The 17,392-nt window shown below is 33.4% G+C and overlaps 1 protein-coding gene across 1 annotated transcript in view; it reads left to right on the top strand.

Annotated features, from left to right (window-relative positions):
- LOC140450374 (uncharacterized) overlaps positions 1 to 17,392 on the top strand; it is a 1,628,978-nt gene that overhangs the window by 1,466,619 nt on the left and 144,967 nt on the right. Inside the window, exon 9 of the mRNA XM_072543970.1 lies at positions 6,861 to 7,054. Within this exon, the coding sequence (XP_072400071.1) occupies positions 6,861 to 7,054 (194 nt within the window). The remainder of the gene's footprint in view (positions 1 to 6,860; positions 7,055 to 17,392) is intronic.

Genomic DNA, 17,392 nt, shown 5'->3' with positions numbered 1-17,392 from the left:
ATGTTTATGGCAACAGGTGGATAGGACGTGCAGGTCCTATTTCGTGGCCTTCAAGATCCCCTGATTTCAATCCCGTTGATTACCATATTTGGGGACGATTGAAGCAACTAGTTTACGCAGTGAATATTAATAACCGACAACAATTAATTGATAGAATTATACATTGTTGTAATACTATTAGAAACGATCCCCAGAGTATCTGTAATTCAATACGTCAATTAACAATTCGGCAACAAAAATGTGTACAGGCTGCAGGGTTCCATTTCGAAAATCTATTTTGAATTATTTTTATTTTGTTACTATTATTGTATCTTTTCCAGTTCTAATTTATGGGTTTATCATAACTATGTACATATTTTTAGTTTTTTTTTTAAATTGTTCTTCGTTATTGTTCGTAGTTACTGTTTTTTGTTGTGCAGTGACTCAGTTTATCATTTCATTAAAATGTTTGAAATTTATAACATTTGTTTAAATTAATTACCTTATAATTTGATACTTCATTATGGTTGTTCTATTTTTGGTAAGATTTGATCGTTCACTAAAAATTTAATAAAAGTGCGACAACATTGTCGCATATGTCGTTTTCATTGGCTATTTATGTAGTTTAAAAATCACTTATTGCATTTTAAAAAAAAATATATACAGGGTGTAATATTTAATACGAATCCCTAAATTAATTTTTCCAAAGCCACTCCTGGAATTTTGTAGTTTAGCTAATACCAGTCGAATGCTTGATAGTAGTGTACTGTATCATGCAAAAATTAAAAAAATCAAATGAGCCGTATAAACACTACAGTAAAATGAAATAAATGGTCAATTACACAAATCACCCTGTTAATTAATAAAGAAGAGGAGTTGACATTTTTTTAGTGGCCACATGATATGCTCCCTGAAGGACTCTACATATGGTAGTATGTAAAGTTCCTCATGACTCACCCTGTATATTGTCCATAATGTTCCAACAATACCAAAAAACTGAATGCGAAACCTTAGATAACCTTAATAGAATATCCTCTGTAACCTAAAAATAAACAGTTTTTTGTTTTAAATTGTGTAAAGTTTCCCAATTTTATTATACAGAGTACTCTGCACATTTTTGTTTTGCATGTGTTGACATATTTCTACTAGAATATATCTAGTAGTATCTAGGAAATGAGACACTAAAAAATTATAACTGGGTGATTTTGTGGTTTTTTCTGCATAGACTTTTAGTCATTCAGCCAGACTCAACATGGTAGAAATGGTTGTCTGAGTTTATATTAAAATAAATACAAAACATTAAACAGGTAAACAGAGTAACTTTCTTCTCGCCTAGGGGCCATCAAGGCATTATTTTTTAAACATACAACACTAAGCTACGGTAAGAAATGGATTTAACAATTGGGTTAAAAACAAAGGTTAAGTTATTAACTAATGCATAATTATTTACATGGTTATTTTACTATCTTTTAAACACATAACTAAGCAATCATACATTGCTCTCGAGTCTAGTGATAATAAGTACTGAAGGTTCCAAGGCGCTAATATATTGTGTTTATGTAAATTATTTATTAACCTGGATAAAATTATAGTATTTCTGGGGCAACTGAAAAATATATGATCTAGGTTTCCTTCTTCTGTACAAAATTCACATTGATCATTATCTAAAATCTTAAGTTTAAATAAATGTTTGGGGTAACAAGCATGTCCAAATCTCAGTCTTATGATCGTGATAACATATTTTCTAGGTACATTAAAAAACTTATACCAAGGAGTTTTAGGAATATCTGTTTGAAGAGGATTGTATCTATTTGGGCTAACAATGGAATATTCCTTCCATATATTATCCCACCTTTGGTATAATCTTAATTTTAAGGAAGCCAGAAAGTCGCAAGCCGTGATTTTATACGAAGTTTCTCCAACAGACAAAATACTTTCTCTTGCTAATTGGTCTATATGTTCATTATTTTCCAAACCTATATGTGCTTTAATCCAAACAAAGAGTACATTTTTGCCCCTTGTTACTAACTTTTGTTTGATATCTTTAATTTTGTAAATATAAGGGCAACTGTATTTGGCAATCCCGGTTTCCCAATAGAGGTCAAAACTGATAAAGAATCTGATAATATCACTATATGGTCCGAATTACTTTCTGTTGCATAAAGTAAGGCCTCATATATTGCAAGAGCTTCTGCAGAAATTTAATTTTCGACAGCACATCAGAAATATATGAATGTTGGCAGTTACTTCAAATATCTATGCTGATCAGTGTCCATAAAAACGTAATATAATTTGATCATTTTCCATAATAAACCTAATATATACTATAATATTGTCCATAATTTTCCAACAATACCAAAAAACTGAATGCGAAACCTTAGATAACCTTAATAAGACATCCTGTGTAACCTGAAAATAAACTCTCTTAGTTATTCTGTTGGTAAAGGTTACTTAACCCCTTTAATTTACCACTGATTGTGAAACAGGAACTTACTAATAGCTGCATATTAAGTTTCTTCTTTTACAGTCCCTTGTCATTTATTACTAAACAACTTCTTTTTCTTCTTCTTCTTTGTCAGCTTCCCTTATAATTTTAGGTGTCGGAGTACCGAGGCATGAAATTTCGGTTTATCATTTATCAATCTTTGTCACTTTTTTACATTATTTGCTAATTTCTTCAGATTGTTTATGGTTTTTTTTCTCTTTCTCTTCAATATTCTTTAATTTCTTCAGCCATTTCTTTCTTGACCTGTCTCTTCTTCTTTTCGTCGATTATTCTCTTTACCACTCAGATTTGATTTATTTTTGCCACGTGACCAAACCAATTCATATGTTTCACACTCTGTCCTACTCAATCTGGCCTGCTATTTTCCTAATATGGTTTATTTCTAATGCTCTTATCTTTATATATGTTTCCTGTGTCTTGATAAGTATTCAGTTTTCACTAGCTTATGGTATTGTTATACTATTGTAAACCTTCTTTTTTACTTCTTTTTTCACACCCAATATGTAGCTTCGTCGTTTTTTTAAATTTTTAAATTGTTTTTCCTTGCGTCGTGTTCTGTTAATGTATCATTTAATGTTTATGACATTTTTCAGATGTTGTTTGACAGCAAAAATTTAACGAAATGCCCCTAAAGATGCTCTAGGAGCGAAAGTACTTGGGCAAGATTTAATAAATAAACTGTGCTCGATATCTGTCTTTTATTTGATTAAAACCTCTTTTTTTATTATTTTTATATATAAACTACATGTGGTTGCTAATCTCTAATTTGTAAAGATAAACCCTGCACCCTTCTATCCATTGTCATCTTACGTTTTACCTTTTGTCGAGGTCACTTAACTCATTAATCGTCAAGCAAAAAAATACTACTAAATAAAATTTAAACATTGGTAAAGTTGTTTAACACTTTAATACTGACAGGGGTTACAACAAAAAATGGTTCGTTTTAGAACCTTTAGCAAAAAATTAAATACACAATTTTATTACCAAATGGCCTATCTTATCTTCTCAAGTTTCATCTGGTAAGTTATTTTTCGACGATCCATCCATGTTTACTGTCAACGGTACAGTTGAGTTTTCATCTTCTTCACTCTCATTCAGTCAACGCCGCTCATACATCTATTGTTTTATTGGATAACATTCGGCATAAGTATATTTACTTCTTTGTGCAGCTTGCAATCGTACCTCTTTGCAAAACCTATGGGATGGACCGGAAAGTTATTGTAGATTACTATTACGACTGAGTTGTCATTTCATCTAACTACAGACACTTCAGCTTCTTTATCAAAAACGAAGTCGAACTACCCTTTATCTTTTTTAGAAATAATTTTAGATGTTTCCAGTGGACACATAGGTAGGTTTCATAGATTTTGAGAGGGCCTTCGATAAAGTCAGACACCAAAAGCTTTATAAAATCCTAAGAAGCAAAAACATCGACAGTCGCGACATTAACATCATATCCAGGTTGTACTGGGGACAAACAGCAAAAATCAAAGTTGATAATGAGTTAACCGAAGAAATTGAGATTCGTCGAGGTATGCGTCAGGGTTGTGTGCTTTCTCCACTATTATTTAATATATATAGCGAAACAATATGTCAGGAAGGGCTCCTAGCGCAAAACATTGGTATCAACATTAACGAAGAGTTAATTAACAATATACGATACGCTGATAACACGCTAATAGTAACAGATAACCTAGCAAATTTACAGTTTTTGATGGAAAACATAAACACTCATACCAAAAAGTATGGTCTAAAACTGAACATCAAAGAGACTAAATTTATGATTCTAACAAAGAAGCTATACACCAATGTGAATTTAACCATAAATAATCAGCCAGTTGAAAGAGTTACGTCCTACAAATATTTAGGGGTTTGCTTCACTGATACTAATGACCAGAAAAAAAATCAAGAGGCGAATAGAGATAGCGAGACAATCGTTTGTCAAAATGAAAAAGTTCCTATGCAGCCGGGACATAAATATAAACTTAAGAACGAGAATGTTAAGGTGCTATGTTTTCTCCGTTCTGCTGTACGGCATGGAAGCCTGGACACTGAAAAATATAAACATCAAAAACATTGAGGCATTCAAGATGTGGTGTTACAGGAGAATGTGGAAAATACCATGGACAGAAAGAGTAACAAATCAAGATGTTCTGCTGAAGATGGGGAAGGAATGCGAAGTCATAAAAAACAATACAAACGAAAAAACTGGAATATCTGGGCCACATAATGAGAGGAGAAAAGGACTCTCTGCTTAGACTTATAATCCAATAAAAAATCTCGGGAAAGAGAAAGAGGATTTCCTGGTTGCGAAATTTAAGGGAGTGGTATGGGTGCAGTTCAATACAGTTGTTCAGAGCTGCAGCCAACAAAGTAAAGATTGCTGTGATGGTAGCCAACCTCCGATAGGAGACGGTTCTGCAAGAAAAAGAAGTGGACACATATCAAGCCTGTTTTCTCCTATTATGCCAGTTGCATAAATGCCCTTTTCTTTTAATATTGTTAACAGCTTATAAAATAAAAAAATATCAAAATGTCAAAAAATACCCTGTGGTTACAGGGAGTTTTTACAATACTTCATAATACTACACCAGCACCTAAACATAAATCTGATTTTGTTGTGCTAGCACCACCGAAGGAAATAAACTGGAATATGTATCTATCAGATGAACAGAGGCACCATAACTTTTACCCAAAATGCACAGGTTTTCCCTTTTTAAACATTTTTGCAGACTGCCAAAAAGGCGGCGAAGTTTTGCAAATTTATCATTTTTGTGTAACACCATATTATTACTTACGTGAATATACTTTTCAATACGCCGAAATTTATTTCCTAATGAATGTCACGTTCTTATTTTTGTCCTTGCTCCAGTACATATCTATTTGTGGCAAGGTGTGATATTCTGTATTTTGTATTCATATTTTATGGTCAAATTAACCATAAGATTCATCGAGGAAGAGTTGGGAACATTTTTGTAAGGGGTTTTTCCAGCGACACGATTCTCAATTGCTATCCTTTTTCAATTGCATGTGATTGTGCTGCTGTTGAAAGTATCGGATCAGTTTTTGTAGATTATTTTGGAGTTTTCACACTACATACTTTACGTTTTTTATTTGATTTGCTTGTTGTTGGTTTGACGTCGAATGAATCCTTAGTAGAAAACTCTACAAAACGCCAAGTTCAGATTTACTTGTGGAAGTTTCCGGAAGAACGGTATCTTTAGCAGAAATCTCAAATGTACCGGCAATCTCTCGAATCTCATTGTCACATACAATAATGTAATAGATAATATGAAACTAAAAAATAGTGAATAGATTACCTATTACATCATCATCAATAATTTCTTCATCTGTAAATTCGTCACTGTCTGGAAGTATTATAGATATTTCTGTGAAACCATCCTCACTATCACTGAGATTCTTCAATTCGGCTTCTAATTCCAATAAAGTTAGAGCCCTTTCAGGGCTATTTTGCCAAATCCGCATATTGTATACAACACTACACGACCTCCCACTCCTAGATTATAACAAAACTGAATACCAGAATACCCTTCTTTCTAATACATATAATTAAGAAATATCCCATCAAACGAGAGTCACGTGTGCGCAGTAAAATATCTGTGTGCGTCACCTTGAAATTCCTGACCAGACAGGATTCGAAGTCGACTTCCGCCAATAGTTCGTTATTGAACCGTTATTTTCAAACCTGAGATTTGATGACTCAAAAAACTTTTTTTTAAACAATTAACGTACAAATATGTTAAAAAAATTAAGACTTAATTTATTTGACCACAAAATATTCAATAAAAATAAAGTTGAAAATGTCTGATATTTAGAAAATAGTTTTGTAAAGCAGAAATGAGTTTGGAAATTAATCAAAATTAAATTTAGTTACACTTATACCTTCTGGTTGCTCACAAAATAGAAAGATTTTTAAAAATTAATGTATTGCCAATAAAACATTCTACAAAAAATGGTGCGTTTTCGCACCATTTGCCCTAAATCTGTTAATGCTTGTCTAATTTGCTTTTACTATTTTCAGGATTGTGTGTCTAGTCTAACATTATATTATTTTTTTTTTGTTAAAAATAAAATGAGAGTCGTATCACGAGGAAAACATAGAGTGGGCTTCTCTATAAAAGTAGTGTTAAAGGTTTTACTCAATCGTATTTAAAATATGTCAATTAATTTTCAATAAATGCATTGTTGATATAGTTGCAAACTTGAAAAATAAATATATTCCGTTATACAACAAACAATATTTGTCTTCGTTTCTGCATTATCCGAGACAGGCTCTTAGAGAGAAAAGACAGATACACATGTTTTCTGTAAAATAATCTACAATAATGTATATATTCGTATTCTTGTGTTTCAGAATCGCCAGATGATGCAAACACTTCAGCATCTCTGTTATGTGTTCAATGTAAAGACGCTTTTCAAAACGCATGGGATCTTATGGTACACGCACAAGCTGCCCATATGTTGAATATATACGAATTAGGAGTACCTTCACTCGGCAACTGTTCTCCCCCATCACGTTCTCCTAGAGATAACAATACGCCAGATAAGGTAAGAAAGATATTATTAAATGACAGTGATGTTTTTCGTTAAATATTTTTATTTAATAATAAGTTCTTCAAAGTAAATTTTAGATGTTAGTCCATACTTAATCAGGGTTAAAGTTCTAATATGTTATTTTAAGAAGTTTTATTCTGGCGACTAGTTTAGTTGCTTTGGACTAGTGCAAGAATGCAGGCTACTAAGTATACCTATTCGTGAAAATAACAAAAATATACAAAATTTATAAAAACTTTTTATGCATTTTAGTCTAAAATGAAGATTAGTTAAAGTATACTTTAGGTTGTCATTATAAATTCTGGCGTTAATGTAGCTCCAAAATATTGATATGATATGTAATTATTAATTGTATTTTACAATGGATATGACAGTTGGTTGAAAAGGTATTTTATAATTTATTTTCTGGAATCCAGTTTTTATTATTGCATCCATATTAATAGCAATACTGCAATTTAATAATTAATTTTATTTACTATAACGATACTTTTAATAACCTCATAACCTCAATCTTAAGTGTCAAATAATGAAAGCTAAACGTAAAAAATATGGTTGAATTTTTACAGTTAATTATTAATATATATTAAAATAATTATTGTATTAAATAAATAAGTTTAAGTCACTCTATTTTCAGCTAATATAAGACTAAAATATTAATAGTGCTAACACCTTCGCTGATTTATGCCACTAGGTGTCGCTCTTCAGAACTTGCACACAGTGAATATCAGTATTATACCTTGTAATCAGTTATTAAATACATATCGGTACATGTACATCTACAATTTCTACAAGCACAAATGTAGTTTCTGTCTCTCCTACCGCAGTCAATATATTAATTTTTGCTTGAGTGTAGGCTCCATACAGTGTGCCAATTTTAAAAATTACAAAGGGCTATATCTCACTAACAAAAGCTAATAAAAAATGCTTGAAACCGTTTCTAGGATAGTAAGGGGGAACTAAAAAGACATGAAAGAGAACTCATCCCCATCAACCCCCTAGGCCCCACATACTACTAGGCTACTAGGCCCTACTTGTGATACATCATTAAAAAGACTATAAAAACTGCTATTCAATGGTATAAATAATAATTATACAGGGTGAAGCAATAATTCTAAAACTTTGGCTTAAATGGAAAATTTAATGAGGTTTCTGTTGAACTACAAATTTGTTAAAAATGTCAATTAAGTAAATGTTCAAAATAGGTTTCATTGGTTTTTTAACAACAATACAACCTATTTTCAAATTCTGTACAAACTTTGGCAAATGTTGTTCTAGTAATAGCGCGACATGCCTGCTTAATTCTTACTTGCAATTTCCCAAGTGACACAGGTTGAGTTTTATAAACAACTGACTTGAGGTAACCCCATAGAAAAAAGTCAGGTAGCGGTAAGTATGGAGACCTCGATGGCCACTTAATAGGACCTCTCTTTCCAATCCATTTGTTCGGATAATTAGTATCAAACCAGTGCATAGCTGGAACTGCATAGTGAGGAAGTGCTCCATCTTGTTGGAAGTGCAGCAAATCTTCATCTAGAGCTAGGTTGCCTTAATCGTTTCTTTGATTCTCTAATTTATGGACAATTAAAGGTTCGATGGTGTTTTCAGGTTTCAGGATTTTCAAAAGTTCAGTTTTTCAGGATATTGAGTGTGACCTTCTCTGTATTGATGCGGGTTTGCATTATTCCAGTACCTACAGTTTTGTTTATTTACAACCGTTTATAATCGTATACAGCGCTATAAAAGCTCCCAAAATCCCTTTCAAACTAAGGTTTAATTTCAAAAAAGCGAACTGGGAAAAATTTGCTGATGAATTGAAAACACAAGTGGAAAATATAGTCCCGATCCCCAAAAACTATGACGCGTTCATCAAACTTGTAAAACCCAGAGGATGTTAACATTACATATCTGGTCTGAACGATAAAGCAAAAGACATTATGACAAAGTACAACGTAGTATAGAGTAAAGACCAATTTAGCGAATTTACGGCAGAGATAGGGGAGAGACTGCAGCAAACACTAAGTGCCTCCAGACAACAACGGTGGAGCGAGACTTTAAGTAAAATGGATATGGCGCACACTAGTAAGCAGGCTTGGAATATGATCAAAAAACTTAATGGTGATCCCACATGAATGAAAGAGCTATGTGCAATAACGCCAAATCAGATAGCCCACCAACTGCTTCTAAATGGCAAAACAAACAATCATTGCAAAACGCCAAAGATTATAAAAACTCAAGACAAGAAAACAACTATCTTAGGAAACCCATTTACCATCGAAGAGCTCAAAAATGGTATTAACTGTATGAAAAATGGCAAATCACCTGGGGTGGACGAAATCCTAACAGAGCAGATAAAACAACTCAGGCAAAAAGCGAGACAATGGGTGCTCGATCTATTTAACATCTGTCGCTTTACATCTACCTACCAGATTCCAAAACTGTGGCGTAAATCAAAAGTAGTAGCCCTTCTGAAACCTGAGAAAGACTCTGAACTACCGAGTAGCTACTTAAATCAAAGCACAGCCGACTTAAATCAAGAAAAAGGTTTATGAGAAATGTCAGCGTCGAACCACCCGAACTGTTCCTTCTACATCCAGAACGACCTAATGGAATGAACCTGGACTGGAGAACCTGGCGGACACTCAATCGCATACGCACAGGTGTTGCTCCTGTAAAACAGAACCTCATTAAATGGGACATCAAGACAGATAGCGACGCACTTTGTGAATATGGGGAAATACAGAACGTGGAGCACCTGAGAGTATGCAGACTTTGCTCATCACAGTACACCCTCGATGATTTATGGCTCGTAAATACGAAGGGTGTAGACGTAGCCCGATATTGGTCAGAAAAACTGTAGTTAGATCCAGACAAGAAAAAGTAAAGTAAGTGTTTATTTACATTTCCATTCAGCATAAAAGTACTCTTTCCGAATTCTTTTAGTCATAAGTTCACAGAACTCAATTCGTCGGTCTGGATCATCATCGCCTAGTTCTTGAAGAATTTGTGTTTTGTACGGGTGAAACTTATAATTACAACACCGTTCTAACAACTCATGTAAAAGTCCTGTCATTGCAGTTACTTAACATGTTGATGCAGTAGGCTCTATTGCATCAACATTTCAAGGACCTCAATTTGCGATGCTTCATTCAGTAATCTTGGGGCATCACTTTTTTTATTTTGCACTGGTCCCGTTGCTCTAAATTTTTTAATTAAATTGCGGACGTACACGTGACTTACATTTTTGTCCGGATGCATTTTATGAATTATTTGAGCTGTTCGTAAATAACACTGGTTCTGGGAGGAAAATATGAAAATGATCTCAGGATATACGCGTTCCGGTATACTGTAAACCATCGTGATAACTTCACCTGAATGACAGTACCAATCGTACAAATGATGAAAACTAATGACATTTAAAATTCTCAAATAAACCAAAAATTATTGAATCTGACAGAACCCAAAAAACATATGTTTTCAACCTTGTTTTGCAAAAACGGCAAATTAAGTTTTTATTTAACAAAAAAAAAATCCGAAGACACATTATAGTCAGGGAGATAGCATTACAAATACAAAAGTCATAGTAAGACTGCTGAGATTAACACCCTGTATAATTAATAAACAATAATTATACAGGGTTATCAACAGAATCAACAAAAACCTCATTAAATTTACCATTTCAGCCAAAGTTTCACAATTATTGCTTCACCCTGTATAATTATTATTTATACCATTGGGTAGTATTTTTTATAGTCTTTTCAATGATGTATCACAATTTAAACTTTCTTGGTTGTGGTGAGTGGGACCTAGGGGGTTGATGGGGTGAGTTCTCTTTCATGTGTTTTTAGTTCCCCCTTACTATCAAGAACGAGCGGCCAATTTTATGTAGGAAATGTCTATTCGCTTGACTCTCGGACCAAAATTGACGCCAATATAGCCGATTAACCAAATTTGATAAAAATCCAAGGGTGCCCCCTTGGAAAATTTGTTCCAAATTTTACAAAAAAAAAAATTTTGTTTAATGTTTTGGTACGTGCACTTGGTCCAGCGAATTCCAAACATGTGTTTTTTTTTCTGATCCCTTAACCCCAGTTTGCCAGAAAAGACGAAAAATCGAATTAAAAAATCTACAGTTTTTTCGATTTTCCGACAAAACGGTGCATATTTTTAGCCACATGTTTTGATTTTTTTAATCAGCAAGTCACCTCTTAATCGAAATAATTCAAATTTAAAACAAAATATACACCTTTAATTTTCTCGAAATTTTCAGCGAATACATACATCCAAGTGGAAATTTTTCTCACGAACAGTTAGATGTAGGAAAATTCTGAGTATAGCAGAAGAACGAGCGGCCAATTTTATGTAGGAAATATCCATTCGCTTGACTCTCGGCCAAAATTGACGCCAATATAGCCAATTAACCAAATTTGATAAAAATCCAAGGGTACCCCCTTGGAAAAATTTTTCCAAAATTTACAAAAAAAAAATTTGTTTAATGTTTTGGTACATGCACTTGGTCCAGCTTATTCCAAACATGTGTTTTTTTCTGATCTCTTAACCCCAGTTTACCGGAAAAGAGGAAAAATCGAAATAAAAAATCTACAGTTTTTTCGATTTTCCGGCAAAACAGTGCATAACTTTTAGCCACATGTTTAGATTTTTTTAATCAGCAAGTCACCTCTTAATCGAAATAATTCAAATTTCAAACAAAATATACACTTTTAATTTTCTCGAAATTTTCAGCGAATACATACATCCAAGTGGAAATTTTTCTCACGAACCGTTAGATGTGGGAAAATTCTGAGTATGACAGAAAAACGAACGTCCAATTTTATGTAGAAAATGTCCATTCGCTTGACTCTCGAACCAAAATTGACGCCAACATAGCCGATTAACGAAATTTGATAAAAATCCAATGGTCTACAGTTTTTTCGATTTTCCGGCAAAACAGTGCATAATTTTAAGCCACATGTTTATTTTTTTTTAACAGCAAGTCACCCTTAATCAAAATAATTCAAATTTCAAACAAAATATTTACTTTTAATTTTCACGAAATTTTCAGCAAATACAGACATCCAAGTGGAAATTTGTCTCACGAACCGTTAGATGTAGAAAAATTCTGCGCATGGCAGAAGAACGAGCGGCCAAATTGATGTAGCAAATGTCCATTCGCTTGACTCTCGGACCAAAATTGACGCCAATATAGCCGATTAACGAAATTTGATAAAAATTTAATGGTCTACAGTTTTTTCGATTTTCCGGCAAAACGGTGCATAATTTTTAGCCACATGTTTAGATTTTTTTAATCAGCAAGTCACCCCTTAATCGAAATAATTCAAATTTCAAACAAAATATTCACTTTTAATTTTTTTGAAATTTTCAGCGAATACATACATCCAAGTGGAAATTTTTCTCATGAACAGTTAGATGTAGGAAAATTCTGAGTATGGCAGAAGAACGAGCGGCCAATTTTATGTAGGAAATATCCATTCGCTTAACTCTCGGACCAAAATTGACGCCAATATAGCCGATTAACGAAATTTGATAAAAATCCAATGGTCTACAGTTTTTTCGATTTTCCGGCACAGCGGTGCATAATTTCTGGCCACGTGTTTAGGTTTTTTTAATCAGCAAGTCACCCTTAATCGAAATAATTCAAATTTCAAACAAAATATTTACTTTTAATTTTCACGAAATTTTCAGCGAATACATACATCCAAGTGGAAATTTTTCTCACGAACCGTTATATCTGGGAAAATTCTGAGTACGGCAGAAGAACGAGCGTCCAATTTTATGTAGAAAATGTCCATTCGCTTGACTCTTAAACCAAAATTGACGCCAACATAGCCGATTAACGAAATTTGATAAAAATCCAATGGTCTACAGTTTTTTCGATTTTCCGGCAAAACGGTGCATAATTTTTAGCCACATGTTTATTTTTTTTAACAGCAATTCACCTTTAATCGAAATAATTCAAATTTCAAACAAAATATTTACTTTTAATTTTCACGAAATTTTCAGCAAATACAGACATCTAAGTGGAAATTTGTCTCACGAACCGTTAGATGTAGAAAAATTCTGCGTATGGCAGAAGAACGAGCGGCCAATTTGATGTAGGAAATGTCCATTCGCTTGACTCTCGGACCAAAATTGACGCCAATATAGCCGATTAACCAAATTTGATAAAAATCCAAGGGTACCCCCTTGGAAAAATTTTTCCAAATTTTACAAAAAATAAAAATTGTTTAATGTTTTGGCACATGCACTTGGTCCAGCTTATTCCAAACATGTGTTTTTTTCTGATCCCTTAACCCCAGTTTGCCGGAAAAGAGAAAAAATCGAATTCAAAAATCTAGAGGTTTTTCGATTTTCCGGCAAAACGGTGCATAATTTTTAGCCACATGTTTAGATTTTTTTAATCAGCAAGTCACCCTTAATCGAAATAAGTCCAATTTCAAACAAAATATACACTTTTAATTTTCTCGAAATTTTCAGCGAATACATACATCCAAGTGGAAATTTTTCACACGAATAGTTAGATGTAGGAAAATTCCGAGTATGACAGAAGAATGTGCGACCAATTTTATGTAGAAAATGTCCATTCGCTTGACTATTGGACCAAAACTGACGCCAACATAGCCGATTAACGAAATTTGATAAAAATCCAATGGTCTACAGTTTTTACGATTTTCCGGCAAAACGGTGCATAATTTCTAGCCACATGTTTATTTTTTTTTAACAGCAAGTCACCCTTAATCGAAATAATTCAAATTTCAAAACAAATATTCACTTTTAATTTTCACGAAATTTTCCAAACTCCAAGTCCTTGACGCTCCATCCTGTTGTAAGATATCTGAGAGTTGCTGTGAGTCTTTCATGGGGTGTAATGGCTTTTCTCATGAGGTGTCTTATTTTAATATGTATGGTGTTACCAACTCTAGCAATTAACAATAGGCTGAGGTGTCCATTCGCAAATCATTGCGCCAGTCATGTGGTTCGCCTCTCAGTTCTTTTAGTAACGAGACGTAGGAATACTGGCTTCTTTTTAGAATCCTACTCTCCTGACCATCTTGTCTTTTCCCTCCTTATCCCCTTTTTCCTCAGTCATAGTATCGTTATGGTTGAAAAAATAAAAGAAAGCAGCCGTGTTTCATCCATAATAAAAATCACTAAACAAACTTCACACAACTCAAGACTCTGAATTAGAATTGAGGTAGAAAACGGAAGGAAAAACGTAGTGTGTATACACTGGACAAAACGTACATTTTGTCGTACGTTTAAAGGCCGGTTTTCACGCTACGTCTTATTGTACGTTTTGTTGGATAGGACAAATCCTATACAATAAAACGTGGCATTAAACAGCAAAACGTACGTCTTGTCGAATCGAAATGAAATCCAAGGTCAGATCGTAGAAATGATGGGAGAAGCATAGTTTTGCGAGATCTGATAGGATAAAACGTTACGTGAAAATACATGTTCAGACAAGTCGTCCGATCTTGACTTATTTGACGACTAGTTCCACTGCAGTTCGTTTCATTTTTCCCAAAAAAAGGATAATAATGTCAGATTTTTAAGTAGTTATGTTTTAAAACCAAGTAGATTGCATTACAGGTTTCAGGAATTATTTGGCTTAACGCTGGTTTAGATATTATGATTGTGAACTCCAAGTCCTTGACGCTGCGTCCTGTTGTAAGATATCTGAGAGTTGCTGTGAGTCTTTCATGGGGTGTAATGGCTTTTCTCATGAGGTGTCTCATTTCAATATGTATGGTGTTACCAACTCTAGCAATTGACAATAGGCTGAGGTGTCCATTCGCAAATAATTGCGCCAGTCATCTGGTTCGCCTCTTTTAGTAACGAGACGTGGGAATACTGGCTTCTTTTTAGAAGCCCACTCTCTTGACCATCTTGTCTTATCCCTCTTCATCCCCTTTTTCCTCAGTCGTAGTATCTTTATAGTTGAAAAAATAAAAGAAAGCAGCCGTGTTTTCTTCATAATAAAAAAAAAAACACTAACAAACTTCACACAACTCAAGACTCTAAATTAGAAATGAGTTAGAAAACGGAAGGAAAAACGTAGTGTGTATACACTGGACAAAACGTACATTTTGTCGTACGTCTTATATAACACACAAAACGTACAATAAGACGTAGTGTGAAAACAGGCCTTTATATGACCCACAAAACGTACAATAAGACGTAGTGTGAAAACGGGCCTTTAAGTTTAAAATCAACCATTGATATATCTAAATATAATAAGTTAATTATGTTTATCTAAAAAAAAGAACAGGTTATGTACCAAAGAAATCAAAAACACTTAAAAAAGAACAAGTCTAGAAAGTCATCTCTGATGCTCCTAACAACATATTTCTAATGATAAAGGTAAACCAGTAAATTAAGTTTATATATTTAATACTCGTATTTCATAACATTTCATTTTGTAGGTTGCATTGATTTTCGGAGTGGCTGGTGCGTTAAGAAAGGACGAACTATTGAAATTAGAAACAAATAACGTTCAAGACGTGGGGTTAAAGTTTCTTGTCAGAATAAAAGTATCAAAAACACACACAGATAGAATATTTACCATAGTAGATAACGAAGCAAATACCATTCTCAATGCGATCAAAAATTATATTTCTTTAAGATCGGCACACACACACCATATAAACGATTTTTCATTTTTTATAAAAATAAATGTTCCACACAGCCAGTTGGCATAAATACGTTTTCCAAAATTCCTTCCGTTATTGCTAAATTCTTAAAATTAGAGCACCCGCATCTCTACACTGGGCATTGTTTTAGACGTTCCTCTGCCTCAATACTGTGTGACAGTGGTGCAGACTTTTCAGCTATTAAAAGACTAGGTGGCTGGAAATCGACTGCTGTAGCAGAAGATTATATAGATAATTATATGCAGAATAAACTTTAGACGGCTGAAAAACTCTTGGGACAAAATACCACTACACCTTGTCAAAGTACTTCCTTCAGCACCACCGCTTCTTCTTCTATCACATAATTTAGGTCCAAGAAGACTTAAATATAAATTTGTCAAAATGCTATACAGCAGATAATCATTTATCAGTACCTTCCTTTAATTTCAGTAATTGTACCATTTCGAATATTAATGTTTACAATAATAAAACTACCACTAAGGAAAATTAAACTTTGAATAAAGTTAATGAAAGCTGAAAAAATTGTTGTTTATCGTTAAGTAAATAAAAATTTATACTAAGATATCTTTATTTCTGAAAAGTACGGTCGACGGAAAAGTTTTGTAACGGACTTATGAATTAAAATGGCGATTAACAATCTCAAACATTAACGCGTGAGCGGAGCGAGCTCAAAATATCTCAATTGTTAATCGCCCTTATTATTACACTTGTTGGTTAAATAACTATTAATAATTTTTTCTCTAAGGTTTTACTTGGAACAAGTAATTAAGATTAGCCTGTATGATTCCACACTATATCGTGATTTTTGTCTTTTAAAAGAGGTGCGACGTAGAAATTAGTCCAAATTGAAGAAAAATGCTGTTGCATCCATATGAAATTAAATATATTAAGTAAATGAATGATATTTGGCTGATTCCGGAAGGAGTTTCAGAAATATGGTTGGGATATCATCGGGTCCAGGACAAGAAACTTTAAAGTTTAAAAGTTCTTGAAATGTAAGGCGACTATTAATTGCTACATTAGAATTTTCATTATTAGGAAGATTTATTCTAATAAATATTATATTCAATGTAAAATCTTAGCCAGAAGTTTTAATTTGCTCAGACGGCAACCCTGTAAGCTCTGGGCAAAGACGATGCAATTTTAGACAGACACTATGTTTCCATATGTTAGCATAAAACCACAATAAAAAACATGTGAAGAGATTTCGTCTAACAAGTTATTTCTTCACCCTACCAGTCAATTATTTATCACCACGATTAATCCGCAACCAATCAGATTTAGTCAACAGTTGAAACACCATTCAAAAAAATAATAAATTCTGTTTAGAATGCAATTTAAGTTTAACTAACAAGGTATACTTAACCTTACAGTAATGTTGGTACACTTTAATTGTAATTTATAACTGTTATTATTCGCAATTAAACACAAAAATATCAAAAACCGAGACAAACGTATTCTTTACAACTTTTTTCAGGGCCGAACTAACGTTGACATATGTCTATAGGACTATCGCTATTGTCCTTTGAATCCTTCCCTCCATAGAGCCCGATAACAGCGTCATTAATTTGTTCTAGATTCTGTATGTCCATTACAGTCTTCTAACATAAAAATTTTCTTTCTACTGCTAATATTGCCTAAAGATTGCCTTAGTTTTTCATCG

The sequence above is a fragment of the Diabrotica undecimpunctata genome, chromosome 9, assembly GCF_040954645.1.
Source record: "Diabrotica undecimpunctata isolate CICGRU chromosome 9, icDiaUnde3, whole genome shotgun sequence".
Lineage (NCBI taxonomy): Eukaryota > Metazoa > Arthropoda > Insecta > Coleoptera > Chrysomelidae > Diabrotica > Diabrotica undecimpunctata.
The sequence above is the reverse complement of the archived record's forward strand: the minus strand, read 5'-3'. Positions and strand labels throughout refer to the sequence as shown.